General features: G+C 39.2%; 1 protein-coding gene across 1 annotated transcript in view; it reads left to right on the top strand.

The window, feature by feature from the left end:
- rab18a (RAB18A, member RAS oncogene family) overlaps positions 1 to 27,262 on the top strand; it is a 51,504-nt gene that overhangs the window by 15,872 nt on the left and 8,370 nt on the right. The window contains exons 3-5 of the mRNA XM_063042404.1: positions 2,528 to 2,589; positions 24,370 to 24,442; positions 24,553 to 24,671. Coding sequence (XP_062898474.1) covers positions 2,528 to 2,589; positions 24,370 to 24,442; positions 24,553 to 24,671 — 254 coding nt within the window. The remainder of the gene's footprint in view (positions 1 to 2,527; positions 2,590 to 24,369; positions 24,443 to 24,552; positions 24,672 to 27,262) is intronic.

A 27,262-nucleotide genomic window follows, 5' to 3' on the forward strand; every position in this document is an offset into this window, starting at 1 on the left:
AATATTTTCCTCACCATGATCAAGTTTCCTCTCATTGGTGAATACCGAAGTACTCATTGAGGACCTCGCTCACTTCCACAGCCTCCAGGCACATCTTCCCACCTTTATCTCTAATTGGTCCTACCTCCACTCCTGTCATCCTTTTTTTCTTCACATAATTGAAGAATGCCTTGGGGTTTTCCTTCATCCTACTTGCCAAGGCCTTCTCATACCCCCTTCTTGCTCTTCTCAGCCCCTTCTTAAGTTCCTTTCTTGCTTCCCTATATTCCTCAATAGACCCATCTGATCCTTGCTTCCTAAACCTCATGTGTGCTGCCTTCTTCCACCTGACTGGATTTTCCACCTCACTTGTCACCCATGGTTCCTTCACCCTACCATTCTGTATCTTCCTCACCGGGACAAATTTATCCCTAACATCCTGCAAGGGATCTCTAAACATCAACCACATGTCCATAGTACATTTCCCTGCAAAAACATCATCCCAATTCACACCCGCAAGTTCTAGCCTTATAGCCTCATAATTTGCCCTTTCCCAATTAAAAATGTTCCTATCCTCTCTAATTCTATCCTTTTCCATGATAATGCTCAAGGCCAGGGAGCGGTGGTCGCTGTCCCCCAGATGCTCACCCACTGAGAGATCTGTGACCTGACCCGGTTCATTACCAAGTACTAGATCTAGTATGGCATTCCCCCTGGTCAGCCTGTCCACGTACTGTGACAGGAATCCATCCTGGGCACACTTAACAAACTCTGCCGTGCCTAAACCCTTGGAACGAATCAGGTGCCAATCAATATTAGGGAAGTTAAAGTCACCCATGATAACAACCCTGTTATTTTTGCACCTTTCCAAAATCGGCCTCCCAATCTGCTCTTCTGTATCTCTGCTGCTACCAGGGGGCCTATAGAATACCCCAATAGAGTAACATTTCCCTTCCTGTTCCTGACTTCCACCCATACTGACTCAAAAGAGGATCCTGCTGCATTACTCACCCTTTCTGTAGCTGTAATAGTATCCCTGACCAGTAATGCCACCCCTCCTCCCTTCCCCCATCCCTTTTAAAGCACTGAAATCCAGGAATATTGAGAATCCATTCCTGCCCTGGTGCCAGCCAAGTCTCTGTAATGGCCACTATATCATAATTCCATGTTTGTATCCAAGCTCTCAGTTCATTACCTTTGTTCCTGATGAACAAAAATAAATATTCAAATCCTGAATTCTGCTCTCCTTTATACTTCTGATCACTGCACCAGAGAGATATTGTCTATGCTGTCTTAATATAATCCACCAGATCCATTGAAAAGATGAGTGAATCGATATTAGCATCCTCTCTCAGACAAATGTTCCCAGCACTGAGACCCTAGTAACGTAGGCAGCTCTAGATACTCTACATTCTGAGCTTTGCCTTGGGAAGCAGGTACCAGATGGATAGAGGAAAGCATTCAACAATGTTCTCAAGTTCTCCCTGGAAAATTTGAAATATCCCAGCTGACTCCTGGGAATCCCTGATTCCACGTTTGCTCAAAGTAAGAAAGGAGTGTTCAGATTGGAATGAGAACTTTTGAGTTCATACATCAGGAACAAGCAAAAGCTCTGCACAAATAGTTGAAAGATTGCACTGTGTCATAAACTACCACCCACCTTTCTATCAGTTGCCACCCAGCTTATATATTATACAGACTCTAGGCCCCATTTTGGTTTCATCAGTCACCTTTCAGCTCACAAAAATAAGTCACCTTGACAATGAGAGTGTGTTTACAGGAGCTTCTTCCTTGCTGTCTGATTCCTGTTCGATAAACGTATTAAGCTGAAGATAAGTGTTTGAAGGCTCTGAGTTTGTACGTGCTTGAATAAATGTTTAAGTCTGTTTTCAGATTCGTTTGCGTTAGCAACAGCTGTTGCCATATATCCTTCATTATTAACCAGTTCTTGCATAATTGCCACAAAACACAATTCAAACAAAATTACATGACTTAATACAACTGAAAACAGATTTAACTTGGCTAGGTATAGTCATTTATAGTTGTTATTCTGTTCATCATTATACCATATCCCTGATATTGGTTCTGCCAAGTCTGATATTCTGTTTGTGGGCATATTGCAAAATTGTTATACACTATGGTAGTTCAATTTTAACTCTATAATGTTCGCATTATGTTAGTTCGCATTGGAAAATTCCTTATTTTAGTTGCTAAATTATATATCTAGAGAGGGGGGAATTTACAGGCACATAGAGGGAGGGAGTTTTCATAAGGTGAACAGTAAGTTATGATTCCATAAAATATCAGGATTCTTTGGTTCAATACAAGTGCTTTTAAGTAAGAACGGTGCAAAAAGATTCAGGGCAAGTTGATCAGATTGCAGATAAATTCCAAAGTAACTTGAAGCTTCTGCCTATCTGAGCTGACCATGATGCTAAATTATACTAATCCTATCTACCTGCACATGATCTGTATCTCTCCATTCTTTGCATATTCCCTTGCCTGTCTAAATGCTGCTTTGGAAATTAAGTATTTTTTTCTTTTGTAGGTGTTGACTTCAAAGTGAAAACAATTGCTGTTGATGGAAATAAAGCAAAACTTGCCATATGGGTGAGTAAAGAATTTGAATAACAGGTCTTTAAATTGCACTTAAACTCTGGAAATAGACTAGCATGGTAAAGGTGAATTCTAGAGGAATAGAGTAAGCAGCTGAGTCCCTAAAATTACTCTGTAGACTTGTGCATAAAGGCAATATCATGACTCTGAATTAAATATTAGTGCAAACAGTGCTACCCTAAGCAAAACACACTGGCTCCTATTTTTTGTAATTAAGTGGTATGTTACTAAGTTTACAAAAAAATTTCCTTGATCTCTTTATTGAGTCTACTTTGTACATTTATGATGTTGGAAAAAGCCATGAGGTAGTTTCCCTAAATTGTTCCTTTAGTAATCAAAACATTTGCCATGAATGGTAGCAAGGAGTCACCTTAAAGGAGGGAACAGAGGGAAGAGATTTATGAGCTTCAGATGTAGTGGCTTAAGTCTGGCAGCAGATGCATAAAGAATTTCGTAGCAAAATTCTTGGAGGTCATGACTATTAAAGAGAAAAGAGAGCATGGTATTGTTTGAGTAAGCAAATGCATACACATATTTTAACCCTTAAGCATTGAGAACGCCTGTTTAATAGGGTCTGTTTCTTAAAAGTCAAGCTTGAGGTACATAGGTTAGGAATTGTTACTTTAAGATTAGATTGGAAACCTTTTTAAAATCTTTGAGCTACTCCTGAAATAGCTTTTGCTGGAAATGTCTTGACTTGTATTGTTGCCCTGGCATTGGATGTTGCTTGGTCTATGCCTCCAACATGCACACCTGAAGGTAAATTATTTGTCTTGCACTTGGCTTGTACCTTGAATGGCTGTTCTAAATTTATATTCACAAACACAAAATCTGCAGATGCTGGAAATCCAAAGCAACACACACAAAATGCTGGAGGAACTCACTGGGCTAGGCAGCATCTGTGGCAAAGAATAAACAGTTGACATTTCAGACCGAGAGTCATCATCAGGATTCTTCAGCCTGAAACGTTGGCTGTTTATTCTTTTCCATAGATGCTGCCTGGCCTGCGGAGTTCCTCCAACATTTTGTGTGTGTGGCGCTAAATCTATATCGATGGTTTTGGAACAACCATCAAATGTCTTACAGTTTAATTGCTGCACTTCAACCTCTTCTCTCCCCCCCCCCCCCTTTCATTTCAGTTCACTTTACATAGAGCTTGTAATTGAATGGATCAAAACTTGAATTTTTTTTATACAGTCAGATATTTTGCTAATGTAATTCAGTAATATTTATAGTATATAATTATGCAGCTTCACCAATGCCACCTCATTTGTCTATCTTTCTGTTCTTTTTTTAATGTTTACCAGGGTTTATGGTTTACCAGAGCTATTCTTAAATGCCTGATCTGTTTTGTGGTAGTAGTTGTACTGTGTAGTCCACTGAGCAAAAGCTGCTGAGACTGTAAGATATCGGAGTAGCATTTGACCATTGAGTTTGCTCTGCCATTTCATCATGGCTGATGCAATATTCCTCTTAGCCCCAATCTCCTGAATATGACTTATTGGTGACTGTGTCTGTATGGGTGCATTCTGGCCTCTGCTTACCTCATTGTCCATTATCTTTTCAAACTCTTCTGTAATCAGAGACCTCCAGCTGCTCATTCTCTAACTTTTATTTAGAGTCAAAATATACCTTAGTCTTAATGGAGCTTATTCCCATCAGGAAAAGACCCATGTTCAATTAAATCCTTTTCTCTGAAGCTTGTACTGTGCCCCTGCATCATCTTTGTAATATACGTAGATGAAAATATTCATGATTGTAAATGGAGTTTCTTATGAGTTTAATGCAGCTTCGTTATTTTTCATTACTTTCCCTCTGGATGAAGAACTTGTTTCTGTTGAGACAACTTTAATTGGTATTGCTCCTTTTCGTGAGTGGTACATCTGTCCTTAAGTCTCAACTTTCATACTTTCATTTAGTTTCCTGGGGATAATTAGACCATTGATATATTTCCAAGGCTATCGTATTTGTGAGTTATATTGACCCTTTTGCTGAACCCTTAGGGAAGGATAAGTCTGAGTGATGATCCCAGGCAGCAGAGGTGTGCTGGTCAAAGTCTCCCTGTATAAATAGCATCAACAACTTGGTGGAGAACGTAGCCAAGGTAAAACAAACTGGAAATGTAAGAGTACATCTCCCTCTTGATTATGGAAAAGAATCTGGTCATCTGGTCCAAAGTGCTCCCACATACTGCACGACTGCAGTGTTTTCTGAAATTCCTCATGCTTAGTAGCTTAATCTGTCACTTTAATTATTGCACAGTTACAAGTCAGTCACGAGCCAAAAGCAGATAACGTTAAAACTAAGTTTACAGTGAAATTATAAACAGAAGTTAACTTGGTACTGATTAGCCAAACCTTGGTCACTGTCATTTTAGCTTAAATATAAAAGATAACTATTAAGTTAAAATAACATTCAAATTCTGTTGGTTAACGGTCACTACTTTTTAAAACTATGTACAATATTACCTAGCAGTTATAATGGAGTGGTCCGGGGAGTCTCCAGCACTCACACCATTAGGGTACGTTCACACTACGCCGGATAATTTTGAAAATGAAGCTTTTTCGTTTTGACCTTCTGTCCACACTGAAACGGCGTTATCATCCCCCGAAAACGGAGATTTTCAGAAACAATCTCCAGAGTGAATACATCTGAAAAGGCCTAATATCCGTTGTAGTGTGTACGGGGTAACCGGAGAGATTTAAAAACGCTGTCATGACAACACCACAACAATGCTTTTTCTGCTTCTGCTTGGTACTGCACAAGCTGTTATAACGCGCAGTCGATGTGAACGTCATGAGAGTTAAATAGTAAAGTGAGCTTCTTTGACTATTTAAAAATGCTGTCATGACGTGCCGGAACAGATAGCCGCAGCGCGGCATTTCGTTGTTTTCTTGAAAGCAACCACCTAACAATTTCAGAACAGATGGCAACGAGACTGAAGCCAGAAGGGTTAGAAATGTACTCACCAAATACTTTGACCTATAGCTTACTGAATAAATAAGTATACTCACTTTGCCCTGTTTTCTGTCCTTGCTTCTATGAAGGTGGTTTACCTATTTATGCAAGTACTTCTCTGACAATAAATGTGTAACAGCCTAATGTAACATTGCATGGAAATACAAGATAACACTGATGCAGACATTTTATACATTTAACAAGGTGCTTTGTTAATGCAACAGAGTTGGTCAGTTTTTCAATGTTCGTCGTCAGCTGGGTCATACTGTCCATGAACTCCCTGTTGGTTGCCTCCATATGCTCCATTATTTTTTTTAGTTTTAAGTCCTCCTGCGCGAAAGCCAAGAGCAAGTCCTTTAAAGTTTTTCTACTCTGTAACTAGACAAACGTGCACCAAGTATACCATTTCCTCTTTGCTTGTTTTCTGTGTGTCCTGCGCGTGCCCAGTAGGAGGAGATTCGCCGTAATATCCGCCTAATGTGGACGGAGATATTTTGAAAAATACTTAGTGTGGACGCCTGTCATTTTTACTCGAAACTGGCGTTTTCAAAATTATCTGGCGTAGTGTGGACATAGCCTTAGTGTCCTCATTTCCCTTAACAGTTTTAATCCTTTGTTGTTGTAGTTGCCTGTGGCAATATTGTAGAACAGTCACAATTTTACTTAGCTCTTCTCATCATACACGAGTAATAGATACAACTCCTTTAACCTAAAAGAGATGAAGATTAGATTAGCTTTACTTGTCACATGTACATCGAAACATACACTGAAATGGGTCATTTTGCATAATCAACCAACACAATCCAAAATTCTGCTGGTGGCAGCCTGCAAGTGTCACCATGCTTTTGGCGCCAACATAGTGTGCCCGCAACTCATTAACCTAACTGTACGTCTTTGAAATTGGGGAAGAAACTGGAGTAGCCATAGGAAACACACATAATCACGGGGAAGAATGTACAAACAACTTGCTGACAGCAGTGGGAATCGAACCTCGATCGGTGAACACTGGCACTGTAAAGCAATTGCACTAACTGCTACACTACCTGGGTTGTGACTTATTTACAATAACATTTATTGAGACTGACATCTCTGCCTCTAGGGTTAATCTGAAATACTTCTGCAATATATTACACATGCAGTCTACATATTAATGTCTTTGCTTTTTGTACAGTACTGTGTTTTTTGCCAATCTACAGTGTGAAGAAAACACTTCCTTGAAACTTTACTAGATTTTATTTATATGCTTTTATTTCTTCTAGCAAGTGCATGACCATAACTCTCAATACTGTATTCCATCTGCCACTTCTTTGCTTATTCTCCTAATCTATGTGTCTGTAACCTCTTTACTTCCTCAACACTACCTGCCCCTTCACCTATCTTCATATCATCTGAAAACTTACTCACAAGCCATCAATTCCATCATCCATTATCATGAACATATAATGTGAAAAGAAGCAGTCCCAGTACCGACCCCTGCAGGACACCACTAGTCATCAGCAGACAATCAGAAAAGGCCCCCTTTATTTCCAGTCTTTGCCTCCTGCCAGTAAACCAATCTTCTATCCATCTTTCATGTAATACCGTGGGCTCTTATCTTATTAAGTAGCTTTATGTATGTCACCTTACATAAATTCAAATACCTTCTGAAAATCCAAAATCCTCTAACTTTGTTTATCCTGTCTATTATTTCTTCAAAAAATTGCAATAGATTTGTCGGGCAAGATTTCCCCTTATGGAAACTTTGCTTAGTTTGGTCTATTATCATGCATCTCCAATTACCCCAAAAACTCATCCTTATGATGGACTCCAATGTCTTCCCAACCACTGAGGTGAGACTAACTGGCCTTAATTTCCTTTTTTCTGCCTCCACCCCCCCACCTTCCTAAAGAGTGGAGTGGTATTTACAGTTTTCCACTCCTCCAGAGCCGTTCCAGAATCTAGTCATTCTTGAAAGATAATTTCTAATGCCGCCACAATCTCTTCAGCTACCTTTTTCAAAAACCTGGGATGTAGTCCCATCAGATCCAGGTGATTTATTTACCTTCAGGCCTTTTGGCTTCCCAAGGGCCTTCTCCTTAGAAAATAGCAACCACACCCACTCTATCCCTTGACACTCTCAAATTTCTGACATACTGTTAGTATCTTCCACAGTGAAGAGTGACACTATTAAGTTCATCTGCCATTTCTTTGTACCCCATTACTACCTATCCAGCGTAATATTTCAATGGTCTAGTATAACCATTCTCGCCTCTCTTTTATTCTTTATATATCTGAAAAGCTCCAATTTTTAATATTATTGATTAGCTAATCGTCATATTTCATCTTTTTGCTCCTTAATGCTTTTTTAGTTGCTTTCTGTTGGTATTTAAGTTTCCCAATCCTGTAACTTCCCACTAATTTTTGCTTTTTATATGCCCTTTCGTTTCCTTTTATGCTGTCGTTGGCTTCACTTGTTAGCCAGGTCCTTCCTTTAGAAAAATACATCATCCTTGTGATTAGCCTGTATCTTACAAATTGCCCCCAGAAAATTCAGCCATTGGTGTTCTGCTGTCATCCATGCTAGTGCCCACTTCCAATCAATTATGGCAAGCTCCTCTCTTATGGCTCTCTAATCCCCTTTACTGATACATCTGATTTTATCTTCTCCCTTTTAAACTGCAGAGTGAGACCCATCATATTATGATCACTGCCTCCTGAACTAATGTTACTGGGAGCCACCGACAGTGGTAGGGTACTAGCTGAAGCCAGACTCGCCAAGTAATCAGGAGGCACTTCTTAATGTGGGCTTTGTGACAACTGTTCCTGGGAGAACCAGTCTGTCTGCTGAATCACTGCTTGATACAGAGGCTTCAATCACAGTGTTGAAAGAAGCTGCAGAAGGTTTAGACATGGTCAGTTCCATCACGGGCATCATGGTGGACATTTTCAAAAGGCACTGGCTCAAGAAGGTGGCATCCATGCCCTGTTGTTATTACTGCCATCAGGGAGGACCTACAGAAGCCTGAAGACCCACAATCAACATTTTCAGAGCAGTTTTTTTCCTTGTACCATCAGATTTCTGAATGGTCCATAAACATTACCTCCTTATTTTTCCTCTTTTGACCTATTTTGTATTGTAACTGATAGTAAATTTGTTGTCTTGCACTGTAGTGTTAGATTTGAACTGATGAAAAGTTGAGAACGATTTTGCTGCAGACTCCAGTGGATTAAGCTCATTTCAGTGCCTCAAACCAAAGGCTCATCCTCACAGTTCTAAAGGCAATTAGGAATGGACGTTAAATACTTGCTTTGCAGATTGTGAGTAAATAGTGAAAAAATAACAACAGCCAAGATGTGTAATTTAACACTTGCTGAACTCTGTACCTACAATAGTTGTTTAACCGTTCTTGATAAACTAATGTGGTTCAAAGTTTCCATCAAATTTAATTTCTGTACATTTCACAAAACAGGTCTGCACTAATTTAGTAGAATTATGTTTTATTTATTGCTCTTACTTGCTGTTTTTAACCCTCAGTGTTCCAATTTTTGCTTTTTCTTTAGTGTCTTTTTTTGCTTTAATTTGCAATGTTCTTTTCCTATTCTTACCTTCAGCAATAAAACAAGTCTCTAAGAATGAGCTTTATTTTTTTTTACTGGTATTTAGCACCTTTTTTGGAGGTGTTTCATGGATTTGGGAGGTAATTCTTTTGCTAGTCCGACTAAGATCGAATATTGTTAGTGCTGCTATTTTGGATCACCACATGTAAGTAACTGAGCCAGTTCAGGAGCAAATATTTATCATAGACCCTGGGGAATAGATCTGGACTAGGGGCTTTCCCTGTCTGCATTATGTCTATTGGAGGTTGTCCAGTGAGAGAATACTATTCAATATGTATCTTTTGGTGACTTCCAATTTAATTAAAAGTAATAATTTATGGCTATAGTAGCACATGATACAGATTAGGCTAAAATACAATTGAATTACTAAAATTCCATAGAGATTGCCTTGGATTCTGTAGTAGCCTGATTATCCTAACAGTGTATCAGTGAAGTAGTCCCACTAGATCTTTTTTCCACAATACATGTGCCAGAAAGTGTTTTGCTTAGACTGTTTGCTCATAATTAGTATTTGTGAACTAAATGACAGACCTGTATGATCAGCCGAACATCCTCTATTCAAGCCTGTAATTAAGTAATTTGAACTCTTGATGACTCCAGCTGGTTTAGTCCTCCAGATTTTTGTTTTGTGAGGCCAAGACATTTAATTTCTTTCTGTAGATGTAATATTGCCTCTAATAACTGCCTTGGCCACTATTCATAGGAGAGCTGGCAAAATTCCCTCCTCATGGTTGTTTTCCAAGAACATGGCAATTTGATTTGTAATGTGAAACAAGAATGCTGTTATCCAAAGGGGAGCTGTTGAAGTATGACTTAAGCTGTCTGGCAGAACATCCCTGAATAGGGTAAAGGGCATTGTGATCTGATCGCACAATTGATCCAATTGTACATTAAGCATCTTGAGGACAGTGAGCAAGCTATGGCAAAGGTATGATTGATTCAGATACATGAATAGGGTGTGAATTGTATTATTTCATTGTACTTGTATATAGACAAAGTGTCTAGCTGTATAAAATGCCATTTTGCTAGTTTGTAAATTAGCAAGTGGGTATTGAGAATGCAATCAGTATTTCTTGCAGGCATGTGAGCCAAAGCCAAGAAAATTACTTTTGAGTATAAATGCTAACAACACAATTGGCTTTCTGCGCAGATAATTTAGAGTCTTATCAGCTGATGCTCTTCCCAGAGGAGGAAAGATTATCCACTCTTCAGAGTTTCTAGCATACATCAATGAGATAGATCTCTTGTGGGAAGGTTACATATCTTTTTCTAAAAGGTCATGACTTATTTTTGCACCTGGCAAGGACAATACTCTTTATATTAGGGGAAGTTTGATTTGCTGCTTAAGGGCAATTAAACAGGACTGATCTAAATGCACGAGACAAGCATAGTTCCATAGCGATGTATCATTAGCAGATCATAAAACATTTTCTTAAGGGACTAACATAATTCAAAAGTTAATAGTACAGGTGATATTTTTATAATGACATCCAGTTGTGCAAGAGAGTTTGCAGAGCATTTCTTGAAATTAAGTTGTATGCTTGAAGGCTTTATCTCCAAACATCTTGGAATGACTCAGAAAATTACAACTACCAATTATAAAAACTATAATGCCATTCGGCTCTGTGAGTCTGTGTAGTCATTCGATTAGATTATGGATGACCTATCCTTAATTTATGCACTTCTGCCTCATATCCCTTCATTCTCTGAACCAACACGAAGTGAGTAAATAAAAATGATCCACATAGTATTAAATCTGTAAAATAAAATCCATAAGTTCATTGCTGTAAGTCAAATTCAAAGAATTGAGTTCTGAGAAATTCTAGAAAATAATTATTTATAACTAAAAATTTGATCCTACCATCAAACATCTTTACCTTCACCCCCCCTTCCCCACCCCCACTATCCACAGGATCGCTCCCTCTGCGATTCCCCTGTCCATTCACTCCTCCCCATTAATTTCTCCCAGCATTTATTCCTGAAGGTGGCCTAAGTGCTATACCTGGCCATTCACCTCCTCTCTCACCTACGTTCAGGCCCCCAAATGGTATTTCCAGGTGAGGCAGTATTTCATGTCCAAATCTGCTGGGGTCGTCTATTGTGTCCACCTCTCTTGATGCACCTCCTCTACATTGATGAGACCTGTACTAAATTGCGACACCACTCCGTCGACCATCTTCACACCATCTGCCAAAGGTAGAAATTCCTGGTAGCCAAGCATTTTAATTCCTATTCCCATTCTGACATGTTGGTCTGTGGCCTCTTGTGCCAAGATGAGACCACTCTCGGTGGAGGAGCAATTGCTTATATTCCATCCGGGTAGCCTCTAACCTGATGGCAGGAATATCAGTTTCTCCTTCCGGTATATAAAAATAGTTCCTTCCCCCTCCTCTCCTCTTCCATTCCCCACTCTGGCTTCTTACCTCTTTTTGTCTGCCTATCACCTCCCCCTGAGTCCCCACCTCCTTCCCTTTTTCCTATGGTCCACTCCCCTCTCCTGTTAGATTCCTTCCTCTCCAACCCTTTACCTTCCCTGCCCACCAGGCCTCACCTATCGCCTTCTAGCTATCTGCCTTCCCCTCCCCACACCTTTTTATTCTGGTATCTTCCCCCTTCCTCTCCAGTCCTGAAGAAAGGTCTCTGCCTGAAACATTAACTGTTTCTTCATTTCCATTGATGCTCCCTGACCTGCTGAGTTCCTCCAGCATTTTGTGTGTGTTACTTTGGGTTTCCAGCATCTGCAGTTGTGTTTATAACTTAACACTGATTAAGAAACTTGCATGCATTTAAAATGGATCACAAATATATTGGCAATCTTAATATAATTCACCAGGTACAATTAGAACCGTAAGTTAGCTGCATTCATTTTATGACTTTGTCCAGTTTGAAATATTTTTCTTGCTGTGGTGAGCATTTGGTCTATAATGACAGACGAGGAAGCTCTTTCACTCAATAACGGTTTTATTGTGATAGACACAAAACAGAGCGGGCACCATGACCCAGGGAGTGAACCCAACCAGTCTCACACATACGGGGGAGGTGACCATCATACACCCCAGTTACAGTTAGGGTGACCCACAAATACACAAGCAAATAACTATATAACCCAAGCTAAAATGTAACAGTAAATGAACTGGAGCTTCCCACCATAATCTCAAAAAAAGCATTTTAAGAACAGTAAACAGTGCTAGTCATTAGGAATGCAGGGGCAGGCTGTCAACCGCACCCCTACCCAGAACGTCACATTACTTTCAGGATTATGATTAAATGTCAGCAAATGTAGAGAATTTAAAGTTTCTTTTAATCACTTATGGAAGCATCAACATCAACAATAGCTTAAGCAAATTGCCCCGTTTCAAACACGAAGCTAGTTTTTCTAAGTGACTGCAAGAAATTCTGGTGGATGGATCTGTTTAGATGTCGATGACCCTTTGACTCATTCATTGTTGCATAGTCTTGGAAGGCTACAATAATATTATAACACATCATTATGATAAAGGGAGCACAAAAGTCCAGCTTGTGATGCTCATCATCTCTATCACTTTTACAGTGAATTATAGGTCTTCGTTTTTAACATTTGCTAAAAATAGTTATCCTCTACTTTGTATTTTTGTCTTTACTCTGACATAAGATTTTGCAGATGCTGGAAATCCAGAGCAACAAACACAAAATGCTGGAGGAACTCAGACCACCTCAGTCCAAAGTGTCAACCCCAGTCATGCTATCTGACATACTGAGTTGCTCCATTTTGTGTGTTTATCTTTGCTTTGCTAATTTCCCTCACTCCAAAGAAATATTTTTGTTTGTACATAGAACACAGAAAATCATTCAAATGTTTTATTTGTTGGATTAAGCTATGACTGACTCTGCATGGGAAAGCATGATAGGTTTTCCTTTCTTTCTGCCAATTTTTCCTTTTCACCATTTGGGGAAAATTGTTCCTTTGTCACTATTACTTCACCTTTTACGTTGGGATCATTTTACTCCAGACATGAATTTTACATACTAAACTGTAAAGAATTTAAATGCTTGATGTGGTCTGTTGTGAAGCTTGAAATTACTTGTGTATGTAAACAAAATTCTAAACTTAATCTACTGGAACAACCATTTTCTATAATTCATGCCATTTTAGTCTTTTTGGCAAGCGATGTAACTTTTTCTTGCATCGAGCTTTCCCTGATGTCTTTAATTGAGTTTGACAAGTTCATACAAAATCATTTGATTAATTCCAACAAGCAGTTGCTGAGAGGTCACAATCAGCAATAATAATTCACATCTGTAAACACTGAATGTACGCCATAAATGTAAAAGATTGTTGATCCATCAACTGCAGTATGAATTTTTAGCACAGCAGTAAGTACCAATCTTTTAGATTATATGGTTACAGTACATTTCAAGTTTAGTATTCTATATTACTTGTGCAAATCTCTCAATAACTGCTTGTGTATTTTGTATTCAGAAATTCAGAATCTTTTTAGCTTATCACATATATTTAGCCTCTTTAAAGATATCTGAAGATTCCATCAGTTGCTGGCAAAGCTAGTGATTTTATTTGTGGTTTTATAGTACTTCAAGTGAAGTGCATGTTATTTTAAAATTAAATTCCATGTCTAAAATATTAAAAAATGAATTTTATTTAAAATTTTGTTTGTATTGCATGCAGGCTCCCCCTAAATTGTAGAAAATCCTGACTCAAAAATATATTATTGTTTGTAGCTGTAACTGATGGTATTCCTTCCCCAATAGCACAGCAGTAAATTCCTTCATCAAAAAGACAGCAGTGGCTCAACGTCAGTTCATCATCATCTCCTTGAAGGCAGTTGTTGACTTTCCTAGTGTCATCCATGTCCTGTACATTTTATTTTTAAAAAATCTTAAGTTCAGTCTTTTGGGAAGTTTGTTCCAAGTTGGCTTTTAACTTGACTCTCAAGCACGATTGCTTATTCTCTAGCTTTTTGAAATGTTTTCTTTATCCAGCGGTTTTCAAAAGTTAATGCTTCTGTCATATATGGATTTCACATGCACTCTAAACTGGCATGATAAGGCTTGTTGCCATTTTAGTAGATTTAAGAAAAATAGACATCAACTGAATAACCCTCTGCTCCCCAGAAGCCTCTTGCCACCTACGAAGCATAGATCAGTTTGATGGTGTTCTCTCTACTAGCCTAGATAGATTTGGGGAAACCAATTTGTTTAACTGGCACTAAATCCATTTGTTTAACTATTCATAATGTTCACCATTGGCATACCTTAAATGTTATATGTCCAAGCTTCTTCAACAACCCTCATCCACGTTGGTCTGCGGTCCCGACATCCAGCATTGGACCACAAGTGTCCCACGTCAAATGCATGCCATCCTGCCTTGGGACTATATTCTCAAGGTTTAAATACTGCTAGGGCAAAACCCTGAATATCTCTGTAGAACAACTCTGTGGGACTATGTCACTATAGTATCTGCAGTAATCCATGAAGAAAATTGACTGCTATGTGCCAGTAGGGAAATGCTGTTCTACACATGATTTTACATCCTATGAATTATCTACAAAAGAGATGTTACACATTTTGAAGAACAAACTCAAGGATGGGTATACTGGATATATAATTTGACTGGAGAAGAAAGCAAGGAGAAATACAAGCAGCCTAATTAATGTCCAGTAATTTTCTTTGACAATATAGTGTTTTAGTGATCCTTCAGGTATCATCAGCAAGTTCACACATCAGCTTACTTTCATGCTTAGATATGTATTGCTCCCAGAGAGTGTACAGGTTATGTATGGAAGTAGATTGGATGTCCCTAATAGTATTTCTTCTAACAGAAAGGTCAGAATTATGCTGTTCCAGCTAGTGGCTCGCATACTTAGCAGTTCATATGTATCTGCGATTGTTCCTAATTTGAATTAGATGATTTGTGTGTCCAAGATTTGGTAGCAGCTTTACCAAATTTCTGAGACTAAGTCTATATCAATTTCTATGATCTAATGTTTCAAGTTTTAGTATTCGTTGTATCAGCAAGACAACTCTTGCTTCCTCCATTTCAGCAGGAAAAGTGGTGACTTGGTTTCTCAGAATCAGGTTTATTATCACCAGCGTGTGACGTGAAATTTGTTAACTTAGCAGCAGCAGCAGTTCAATGTAATACATAATCTAGCAGAGAAATTAAGATAATAATAAATAAACAAGTAAATCAATTACATATATTGAGTAGATTTTTAAAAATTATGCAAAAACAGAAATACTGTATATTAAAACAAAGTGAGGTAGTACCCAAAGATTTAATGTCCATTTAGGAATCAGATGGCAGAGGGAAAGAAGCTGTTCCTGAATTGCTGAGTGTGTGCCTTCAGGTTTCTGTACCTCCTACCTGGTGGTAACAGTGAGAAAAGAGCATGCCCTGGGTGCTGGAGGTCCTTAATAATGGATATTACCTTTCTGAGACACCGCACCCTAAAGATGTCCTGGGTACTTTGTAGGCTGGTACCTAGTACCCAAGATGTAGCTGACTAGATTTACAACCTTCTGCAGCTTCTTTTGGTCCCGTGCAGTAGCCCCTCCGTACCAGACAGTGATGCAGCCTGTCAGAATGCTCTCCACGGTACAACTATAGAAGTTCTTGAGTATATTTGTTGACATGCCAAATCTCTTCCAACTCCTAATAAAGTATAGCCGCTGTCTTGCCATTTTTATTAAACAGTCCATTAGACAGATGCAGCATGGATTCAGAAAGGGCAGGTCCTGTTTGACAAACTTACTGGAGTTCTTTGAGGACATAATGAGTGCAGTGGATAGAGGGGAACAGGTGAATGTCATATACTTGGATTTCCATATGGTGTTCGATAAGGTGCCACGCAAGAGACTTATAAATAAGTTACGGATGCATGGAGTCGGAAGAAGTGTATTGGCATGGATAGTGGATTGATTGACCAATAGAAGGCAGAGAGTTGGTATAAATGAGTGTTTTTCCGGTTGGCAGTGGTGAGTGGGGTGCCACAGGGGTCGGTGCTGGGCTGGCAGCTGTTTACCATTTACATTGACGATTTGGAAGAGGGGACTGAGTGTAGCGTAGCAAAATTTGCTGATGACACTGAACTGAGTGGAAAAGCAAATTGTACAGAAGATGTGGAGAGTCTGCAGAGGGATATAGATAGGTTAAGTGAGTGGGCCAAGGTCCGGCAGATGGAGTACAACATTAGTAAATGTGTGATCATCCACTTTGGAAGGAATAATAGAAGAGCAGATTATTATTTAAATAGTGAAAAATTGCAGCATGCTGTTGTGCAGAGGGACTTGGGAGTGCTTGTGCATAAATCGCAAAAAGTTGGCTTGCAGGTGCAACAGGTTATTAAGGAGGCAAATGGAATGTTGGCCTTCATTACTAGAGGGATTGAATTCAAGAGCAGGGAGTTCATGCTGCAACTATACAGGGTACTGGTGAGACTGCACCTGGAGTATTGTGTGCAGTTCTGGTCTCCATACTTGAGGAAGGATACACTGGCTTTGGAGGCAGTGCAGAGGAGGTTCACCAGGTTGATTCCAGAGATGAAGGGGTTAACTTATGAGGAAAGATTGAGTTGCCTGGGACTATACTCTTTGGAATTCAGAAGAATGAGAGGGGATCTTATAGAAACATACAAAATTTTGAAAGGGATAGATAAGATAGAAGTAGAAAGTTGTTTACATTGGTAGGTGAGACTAGAACTAGGGGACATTGCCTCAAGATTCAGGGGAGAAGATTTAGGACGGAGATGAGGAGAAACTGTTTTTCCCAGAGAATGGTGAATCTGTGGAATTCTCTGCCCAGGGAAGCAGTTGAGGCTTCTTCACTAAATATATTTAAGATACGGTTAGATAGATTTTTACATAGGGGAATTAAGGGTTATGGGGAAAAGGCAGGTAGATGGAGCTGAAATACGGACAGATCAGCCATGATCTTATTGAATGGCGGGACAGACTTGGTGGCCTTCTCCTATTTCTTATGCTTATAACTACATCGATATGTTGGGACCAGGTTAGATCCTCAGAGATCTTGACACCCAGGAACACTCTCCACTGCTGATCCCTCTATGAGATTTGGTATGTATTCCTTCATTTTACCCTTTCTGAAGTCCACAATCAGCTCTCTCGTCTTAATGGCATTGAGTGCGTGGTTGTTGTTGTGGCATCACTTCACTAGTTGGCATATCTCACTCCTGTGCGCCCTCTTGTCACCACCTGAGATTCTACCAACAATGGTTTAATTGTCAGCAAATTTATGGATGTAATTTGAGCTGTACCTAGTCACACAGTCATGTGTATATAGAGAGTAGAGCAGTGGGCTAAGCACACGCCTCTGAGGTACCCCAGTGTTGATCGTCAGCGAGGAGGATATGTTATCACCAATTCGCACAGATTGTGGTCTTCAGATTAGGAAGTCAAGGATCCAGTTGCAGAGGGGAAGAACAGAGGCCCAGGTTCTGCAACTTCTCAATCAGGATTGTTGGAATGATGGTATCAAATGCTAAGCTATAGTCGATGAACAGCATCCGGACGTAGGTGTTCGAGTTGTCCAGGTGGTCTAAAGCCATGTGGAGAGCCATTGAGATTGCGTCTGCCATTGACCTTTTGTTGCGATAGGCAAATTGCAATGGGTCCACGTCCTTTGCTGAGGCAGGAGTTCAGTCTAGTCATGACTGACATCTCAAAGCATTTAATCACTGTCGATGTGAGTGCTACCAGGCAATAGTCATTAAGGCAGCCCACATTATTCTTCTTGGGCACTGGTATAATTGTTGCCTGTTTGAAGCAAGTGGGAACTTCCGGCCATAGCAGTGAGTGGTTGAAAATGTCCTTGAATACGCCTGCTAGTTAGTTGGCACAGGTTTTCAGAGCCTTACCAGTTACTCCATCAGGACCTTCTGCCTTGCGAGGGTTCACTTTCTTTAAAGATAGTCTAACATGGACCTCTGAGATGGAGATCACAGGGTCATTAGGTGCAGCAGGGAACTTTACAGTTATAGTTGTGTTCTTCCTTTCAAAGCGTGCATCAAAGGTGTTGAGTTCATCTGATAATGAAGCATTCTTGCCATTCATGCTTGTGGTCACTCTTCCTTTATCATTAATGTGGTTAGAAATGTTTTCTATTTTTGTTTCCACTTAATACCATTACAATAAAAAATGTATTTTTTGCTACTTCCATCAAAGTCTGTGGACTAAATTTTCCAGTCTCAGTAATGTAGCTGAATAACAACAGCACCACAAAATCAAATACATAAAAAGAGCAGAAGAAGACTTGCCTGATCTTTTAGGAGCGATTCTGTTATCCACTCTTGTAAAATAATTGTAGCTTTATGATTGAGCATTAAATTAAATTCTACTTTGAGGAAGAGTTATTTTAACTGTCAATAACTGGAGGTTATTGAAGCGCAATTATGAAACTGCAAGCATGTCTTTATGAAGTGACAACATTTATTTTGATTTTAAGGACATAGAGGCTGTTTAAATGGAAATTATGAGAATGAGTCCCAGTTAAATTACTACTTTGCTTCATGTGATTTTTAAAATACATTCAGACCCTATTTAACGCTGAGGATGCGTTCCTCTGAGGTGGAGCGCTATGGAAATTAATGCTATGCGGGGTCATTATAACATTATGTAAATAGAATGTGTGCTTGAAAAAAAATCAAACCCGAGGTGTATGATATATTATTTTATATATTCAATGGAGCAGCAGCAGTGGAGAGAAATGGGTGGTGGTTAGAGGAGGAACCAGGCTGTGGGACCAAACAGTTGCTGGTAGCAGGAAATCATGTTCAGACAACTTTATTGCTTCATTCCCAGTCAGGGTCATTATCCATGCACTAGTCCATGATTTGTGTGATCATGGTGATGCTAGTGCTGAGGAACTTTGTGGTGAGGTTTGTTGCAGGTGTTTCCTGTTCTCCATCCGTGCCCTCAGATTCACCCAGGAGGCGTTGCTCTGCCAATTCTCAAAGCTCTTCATTATTAAGGCTCTCACCCATGAGAATGCAATAACTCTTCAACATCCCCATCATTAACATCCTCTAATCCTGCTTCACTGGCCAGTTCAGTGATGTTTTGGATGACTGATTCTGCCTGAAATCCTAGAATGTCGTTGCGTGCTTCTGGCTATAGCTTCTTCCACACTCCACTCATCAGCTTCCAATTGCCATATCACTTGCAGTTTCACATCCATGTTAATGCTTTTCCTAAATGTCTTAGATGTACTACCCTCACTGGAAGTTGCAGGTTGTTTTGCAGACATTATGGGTGGGGGGAGAAAAAAGGAATAAGTGGGCAAGGGAGCAAGAATGTTTACACACACGGGAGGCAGAACGTGAATTAATTCATGATTGGCTGTGAGTGGCTCAGAACCTATGTAAAGCACTCTCATTGGCTAATGGAATGTTTTCCGTAATAGCATCTGCTCTTGAAAAGTCTTAATTACTATTTGGATGAATTTTTGCCATTTCAAAAAATGTCATTAATGAATTGAATAACCGCATCATAACAAATCAGCTCTATGCAGGGTAGCATTATGTGGGGTTTGGGTATACCAAAAAGAAGGGAATTCTGATGTCATCAAAATTGATCCACACCAAACATTCACTGATTGCTATCTGAGTATCAAGTATATGATTCCTGAGCAGATGAACATGGTATTCAATTTATAGCACTGAAATGCCTCCAAATTAAGATCAATTATAAGCCCAGATGCAAATCTACAGAACTATTGGTGGGTCTGCATTGAAGTCATCAGGGGTTTTCTGAAAATGTAAGAAAATTCTAATGTAATTTTTTGGCTCATTTAAGCAATTTAGATTATCTTGGAGCTAGGGCAATTCTCCTGATTATACAGATCAACTCAATGATTTGTTTTAGATAAGAAGCTTACCCAACCAAAGTATGGAATATAATATAATTGAAGCCATTATCTTGTGTCAAAGGTCATCATTGCTAAATATTTGATTATGAGAATTTTGACTGGCAAAATTAATTGTATGAACAGATTAGAATCATGGAGTTATGACATGCAAAAAGGCTATTTCAGATTATTTTTTAAGTGCCTATCCATTTGTCTTTTGAATTAATGTAATCCTATTGTCACTCTTTTATAGCAGTGGTCCCCAAACACCGGGCCGCGGACCGGTACCTAGCCGCAAAGCGTGTGCTACCGGGCTGTGAGCGAACGATATGAGTCAGCTGCACCTTTCCTCATTCCCTGTCACGCGCTGTTGAACTTGAACATAGGGTTGCCAACTGTCCCTTTATTTGCTGGGATATCCCGTATATTAGGCTAAATTGGTTTGTCCCATACGGGACCGCCCTTGTCCCGTATTTCCCCAGCTAAGGTAGTGTGTTCCTATGAAACCTTTTGTGCCAAAATGGCGTGAAGCAAAGAAGCAATTACCTTTAGTTTATATGGGAAAAATTTTTGAGCGTTCCCAGACCCCAGAGTATAACCTAACAAATCATACCAAATAACACATAAGACAGAAAATAAATAACACTAACATATAGTAAAAGCAGGAATGATATGAGAAATACACAGCCTATATAAAGTAGAAATAATTAATGTACAGTATAGTCAGGAAGATGAAGACAGAACTGATTTGTGGGGAAAAAATCGGCACGTACGCGCATGCGCACACAGGTGCCCGCCCAAGGCTTCATGGTCATGGTAGTCTTTCCTGGGGTAAAGTGTCCTGGGATTTGACTGCTACTTCTGTACCTTATTTCGGAAGGAGAAAGTTGGCAACCCTAACTGTAAAAGGCATGTTGAGGTGAGTTTAACCCTACTTGAACACCCACCCCAGTTGGCCGGTCTGCAAGAATATTGTCAATATTAAACCGGTCCACGGTGCAAAAAAGGTTGGGGACCCCTGCTTTATAGGGAGTGCTGCATCATAACAATACTTAACGCAAAAAAATATTGCTTCACGTTTTTCTTCCCCCACCCCCCACCATATAACCATATACACTGCCATGCAAAAGTTTGGGCACCCCTGGTCAAAATTTCTGTTACTGTGAACAACTAAGTGAGTAGAAGATGAACTGATTTCCAAAAACCATAAAGTTAAAGATGGCACATTTCTTTAACATTTTAAGCAAGAAAACTTTTTTATTTCCATCTTTTACAGCCATCCTCTTTTCATCTTCGGCTTTTTTTTTACAGATGGTGTAATGTTTGCTTCCAGAATTTGCTGGTATTTAATTAAATTCATTCTTCCCTCTACCAGTAAATATTCCCTGTGCCACTGGCTGCAACACAAACCCAAAGCATGATCGATCCACCCCCGTGCTCAACAGTTGGAGAGCGGTTCTTTTCATGAAATTCTGCATCTTTTTCCTCCAAACATACCTTTGCTCATTGCGGCTAAAAAGTTCTATTTTAACTTCATCAGTCCACAGGACTTGTTTCCAAAATGCATTAGGCTTGTTTAGATGTTCCTTTGAACCTTTTGAATAGAACTTTTTGGCCGGAATGAGCAAAGGTATGTTTGGAGAAAAAAGGGTGCAGAATTTCATGAAAAGAACCCCTCTCCAACTGTTAAGCACAGGGGTAGATCGATCATGCCTTGGGCTTGTGTTGCAGCCAGTCGCACAGGGAACATTTACTGGTAGAGGGAAGAATGAATTCAATTAAATACCAGCAAATTCTGGAAGCAAACATCACACCGTCTGCACAAAAGCCGAAGCTGAAAAGAGGATGGCTCCTACAACAGGATAATGGTCCTAAACACACCTCAAAATCCACAATGGACTACCTCAAGAGGTGCAAGCTGAAGGTTTTGCCATGGCCCTCACAGTCCCCTGACCTAAACATCATCGAGAATCTGTGGATAGACCTCAAAAGAGCAGTGTTTGCAAGACGACCCAACAATCTCACAGAACTCGAAACCTTTTGCAAGGAAGAATGGGCGAAAATCCCCCAAACAAGAATTGAAAGACTCTTAGCTGGCTACAGAAAGCATTTACAAGCTGTGATATTTGCCAAAGGGGATGTTACTAAGTACTGACCATGCAGGGTGCCCAAACTTTTGCTTCGGGCCCTTTTCCTTTTTTGTTATTTTGAAACTGTAAAAGATGGAAAGTTTTCTTGTTTAAAATACTAAAGAGATGTGTCATCTTTAACTTTATGCCTTTTGGAAATCAGTTCATCTTTTACTCGCCTAGCTATTCACAGTAACAGAAATTTTGACCAGGGGTGTCCAAACTTCTGCATGTCACTGTACATACCCCCATGCCTATGAACCTTTTGACAAGGTGTTCCCTAATTCTTTCTGTAAAATTAATACCCCTGGTATAGATACAAGGCACATTAAAGGAAATAGTTTCTTGCAGCTCTGGATTTAGAATATGATTTGTTTTATTGTTTATCTTTGCACATATATTTATTTCCTTTGACTATTTTAAAATCTGGATACAGTTGCTGAATTCCACTTTAATCTTGGGACTGGTTGGAATTAAGATCACATGTAATAGCTTAGCTGTAATGATTTCCTTGCCTTAATATTTTAAAATCTTCTTTCATATTCTGGAACCACATATATTACTATCAGGATTCCTTTATTCTCTGAATTGTAGGGAGTCTAGAGATGTCATTTCTATCCATCCATCCCTAGGTTTAAAGGTTTTTTGTTCTTGCAAGTAAAATTCTTGGTTTAACTCGGCTACACACATCACTCCAGTTACTTCTAATAAACTTTTGGACCATTTTCCTTCTCAATGCCATCTTTACCGTTGCAATTCATATTATAAAAATAAGTTTGGAACCTCTATTAGGGCATATTTATAATGCCACTGGCTGTTTGGGTGAGGTTAAGTTATTGATTTTGTTTTTGGCTGGTTTTTATCTACATTGACTTTCACGGTTGCTCACTTTTGGCCATAGGGTGGCGCTTGCAGCTAAGTTTTGAGATTTGTTGCTCCTGTGCCTGATCAGAAATCTTCATGCTGTTGCTGCTGTGACCAGTGGAAACCATTAGGTTTTATGATAGTGGATTTTATAGTTAAGTGAGAAGGTCTTCAGTTTGTGAAGCATGCATAATCAATTTATTTCAAGGCACACCTCCATACTTAATCTAACCTTGCTTATCAGAACTTTCCACCTTGTAATAGCGTTGTGATTTTTTTCTTACCTACACTCTGAATGCAGGAATGATTTTGCTAAACAGTTTTTCAAGATTGTCTTTTTCAGACACTTGTAAATACTTTCTAAGTAAAATGCCTGTTCTGCATGTAAGCACTTTAAGATTAGCATTCCTTACAAGAAAGTTCTTAAAATTTACTTGATGAATCTGATTAACAAGGGCAGGTTCTCAAATATGGCAAGAAATGCTTTCAAGTAATGAGATCACAAATTTTAAAGAAATCAAAACATTTAAATGCAGCAGGCAAAAAAAAATTCCACAATAGACTAACTGGTAAATTTGTCTATTTATAAGAACTAATTTTTCAAATAATGTGTAATCTACCATTTTGAAGAACTCCAGGTGGAGTTCAAGTAGCCTTTAGTCACAATACCTAAGAAAAGGTGTATTTGACATTGAGGAAGTATGACAAGCATTTGCTAGCATTAATGAGTTAAGACTGAATAGACTATCACTATCAATAGAAGGCTGAGAGATCCAAAATTCTTAAAGGCCAGATGCAGGGAAGATGTTTCCCACTGGAGGAGCCTAGGAATGGGGACACAGTTTGAGAATAGGATATTGGCTGTTGAGGACTGATAGGAGGAATTTCTTCACTTGGTTTGGGGGGAGGGGTGCGTGGCAGGTGAACCCTTGAGGCTATGAATGTTCAGATATTTAGTTCAAAATTCCAAAGGTGTTTTAACATTTTGAGGGAATCAAGAGCTATGGGAAAAGTGCTGTAAATTGGTGCAGAGTTGAAAGAATAGCAATGATCATAATGAATAGTGGAGCAGACTTGAAGGGCTGAATGGCTTACTCCTGTTTCGTACTTCATCAAATTCAATTTAATATATAGATAAAATCTTGTGTTCTCTGCATTGAAAGAAAATTTTAAGTAGCTAAGACCGATGAATGGCATTTTTTTCCAGAAATTCAGCAATAAACCTAAGTTTGTAAAGTATTTTATAATGCCAGCAATATAAACCTTGAAAATGAATATATGGATAGCTAAGTAATAATATAATTATTATTCTTCATGCACACTCATTCAAAATTCCTCAGAATAAATGTCATTGTTCATTACTTTCAGGATACTGCTGGACAGGAGCGGTTCAGGACCTTGACTCCTAGCTATTATCGTGGCGCACAAGGTGTTATCCTGGGTATGGATAAAATTATTTAAATCCAGTCCATGTCTTATGACTTGAAATTTTTTGTCTTCAATCTTAAATGCATCTGTAAGTTTGGAAAACTTGTTTATTTTTCATTTCAGTGTATGATGTGACCAGAAGAGAGACCTTTATAAGACTAGAAAATTGGTTGAATGAATTGGAGACATATTGCACAAGGAATGATATTGTGAAAATGTTAGTTGGAAACAAAATTGATAAAGTAAGTCATATAATAAAGTTGTATATTTTGAATCAATCTATTCTTAAATCTGTAATTAACTTAAATCAACTCAATGATCATAATTGAAGATTAAAATTTTTGAACAATCCAACAGAAAGGGCCTTGATTATGTTACCTCAAATGATGGGATTTAATTACCTTTCCATCTGTGGACTTGCCCATCTATATTTGTGTAACATTATTCAGTCCTACGTTTTTCCAGGTTCTTTTATTCTAACAATTCCAACTTATTTTCCTTCATCCAAGCATTGAACCCTGCTCTTTATTATCTGTTAGCTTAATTATAATCCCTGCTGAAGAGTTTTTTTTTAAGTGAGATAGATGACTAAGAGTTTGATGTGAATATATACAGAGCCAGTAAATATAACAGGCAGTGACTGGAATGGTAATGAGGAACATTGGAAATCTGAAGAATGTTCTTACTGAAGTCCTTGCCAGTTAAACATCAGCAAGTCAAAGATGTGGGAGATGCTCACTATGCCATTACTTACACTCCCACTCTTTACCAGTACTGTGAAGTTTGGTTCTGTTCCTGATCTAGCTCAACTAGATCAGTTCAACTAGGGCAGGGGTCCCCAACCTTTTTTGCAATGCGCACCAGTTCATTATTGACAAAATTCTTGCGGACCAGCTGACCCGGGGGGGAGGGGGGGTAGGGTAGTGTTGCCAACAGACAAGAGTAGCAGTCAAATACGTTGTGTTTACCCCGAGAAAGACTACAATGACCATGAAGCCTTCCGTGGGCACCGGTGCGCATGCATGTACGTGCCGATTTTTTTTTCTACAAATAGTTTTTGGCGATTCTGTTCAGGGCGGAATATAGGTGATAAGTGGCTAATACACTCAATTTTGTTTCTAAGAGGGTTTATCTAATGAATTTAATATTAAACACACAGCGCATATTTTCCTCGCATGAATATAGTGATAAGCCAATTATCAGGGGAGCTTGAAGTGTTGAACGAACTCCCAGTAGAAGTGGTAGAAGCAGGTTCGATATTATCATTTAAAGAAAAATTGGATAGGTATATAGACAGGAAAGGAATGGAGGGTTATGGGCTGAGTGCAGGTCGGTGGAATTAGGTGAGAGTAGCGTTCGGCACGGACTAGAAGGGCAGAGATGGCCTGTTTCCATGCTGTAATTGTTATATGGTTATATAAGTCACTTATATGTCAATAGCATCATAACATTTTAAGTAACGTTTGGATTTTAAACACACAGCACATATTTTCCCCGTATGAACATATAAAATCATTGCAACACACCAATATTGCTGAATCAGTGGGAGCCCTGGGCTTGTTTTCCTGCAACAACACGGTCCTATCGAGGAGTGATGGGAGACAGCGATACTCGAAGGACGTTCCTCATGTCCAGTCTATTCCGCAATTTAGTTTTCGTTGCATTCATTGCAGAGATATGTTGGAAATGGTAGCAACGTTTTCAGTGCTTCCGTGGCTATCTCAGGATATTCAGCCTTGACTTTGATCCAGAATGCCGGCAGAGATGTTATGTCAAACATACTTTTCAACCCGTCGTCATTTGCAAGCTGGAGGAGTTGATCTTCTTCCCGCGCTGACATGGATGACCTCGCGTGCATTTAAGCTCAACAGTGGGCGTGACAGGGAATGAGGAAAGGTGCAGCTGACTCATATCGCCAAATCATATCGTTTCCTCGCGGCCCGGTAGCTCATGCTTTGCGGCCCGGTGGGTGGGGACCACTGAACTAGAGAGGAGAATGGATGTGGTGCAGTAATGATGTAGATATTCTGCGGTCAGTAGAGTTTTTTTCCCCCTAGCTTCAAGCTTAGCTGCTGGGCAAACTGCAGTAGTGAGGCTACTGTGCATCTGAGTCAGCAGCTGTGGCAGGTTACAGTTCAGCACTCCATCCAACCCTATTGCTGTTTATGCTAATTATTGGAACCTGAGTAATACCAAGTTGCTTGATTAAAAACTGATAGTAACACATGTAAAACATTACTTTAAAATGTTCTTTTATTTATCAAACCACATGTTTTTACAGAGATTAATAATTGTACATATTTTAAAAATCCACAACATAAAATTAAGTGATTTGTCATTTTATCTCTCTGTTTCAGGCTGATTGGCTTTCATCATAACCATGAAAGGTCATCAGTTCTGATAAAAGATCATATGCTTAAATTATGGGCTTCCTCCAGTTATTCCCTAATCTGCTGAGTATTTCCAGTATTATTTTTACCTCAAGTACCCTTTCCATTGTAGAACTGGAATATATTTCTTGTAACTCCTTGTTCTAATGTTCTCATTTGGCAATTGGTTAGCCTTTAGTGTAGTGAACTTGTATTTAAATTGGATCAAAAGTAGAATTTTAATTTAGTTCTCATTTGTTTCAAGGCAACCATCTGCCCATATTGTGCTTTTACCAGTACACTGTAAGCCAAGACCACTAGATGGTGCACAGTACATTATAGAGTGCAATCTGTGTGCAAGGAAGAATACTACATTTTGCTAGTGAACTGGCTGTCAGTGAATAGAGAGATTTTTGTGTCCAGATAAACCAAAATGATTTTCTGTGGTTTGTTGCATATCTTTA

This window comes from Mobula hypostoma, chromosome 3, assembly GCF_963921235.1.
Source record: "Mobula hypostoma chromosome 3, sMobHyp1.1, whole genome shotgun sequence".
NCBI lineage: Eukaryota > Metazoa > Chordata > Chondrichthyes > Myliobatiformes > Myliobatidae > Mobula > Mobula hypostoma.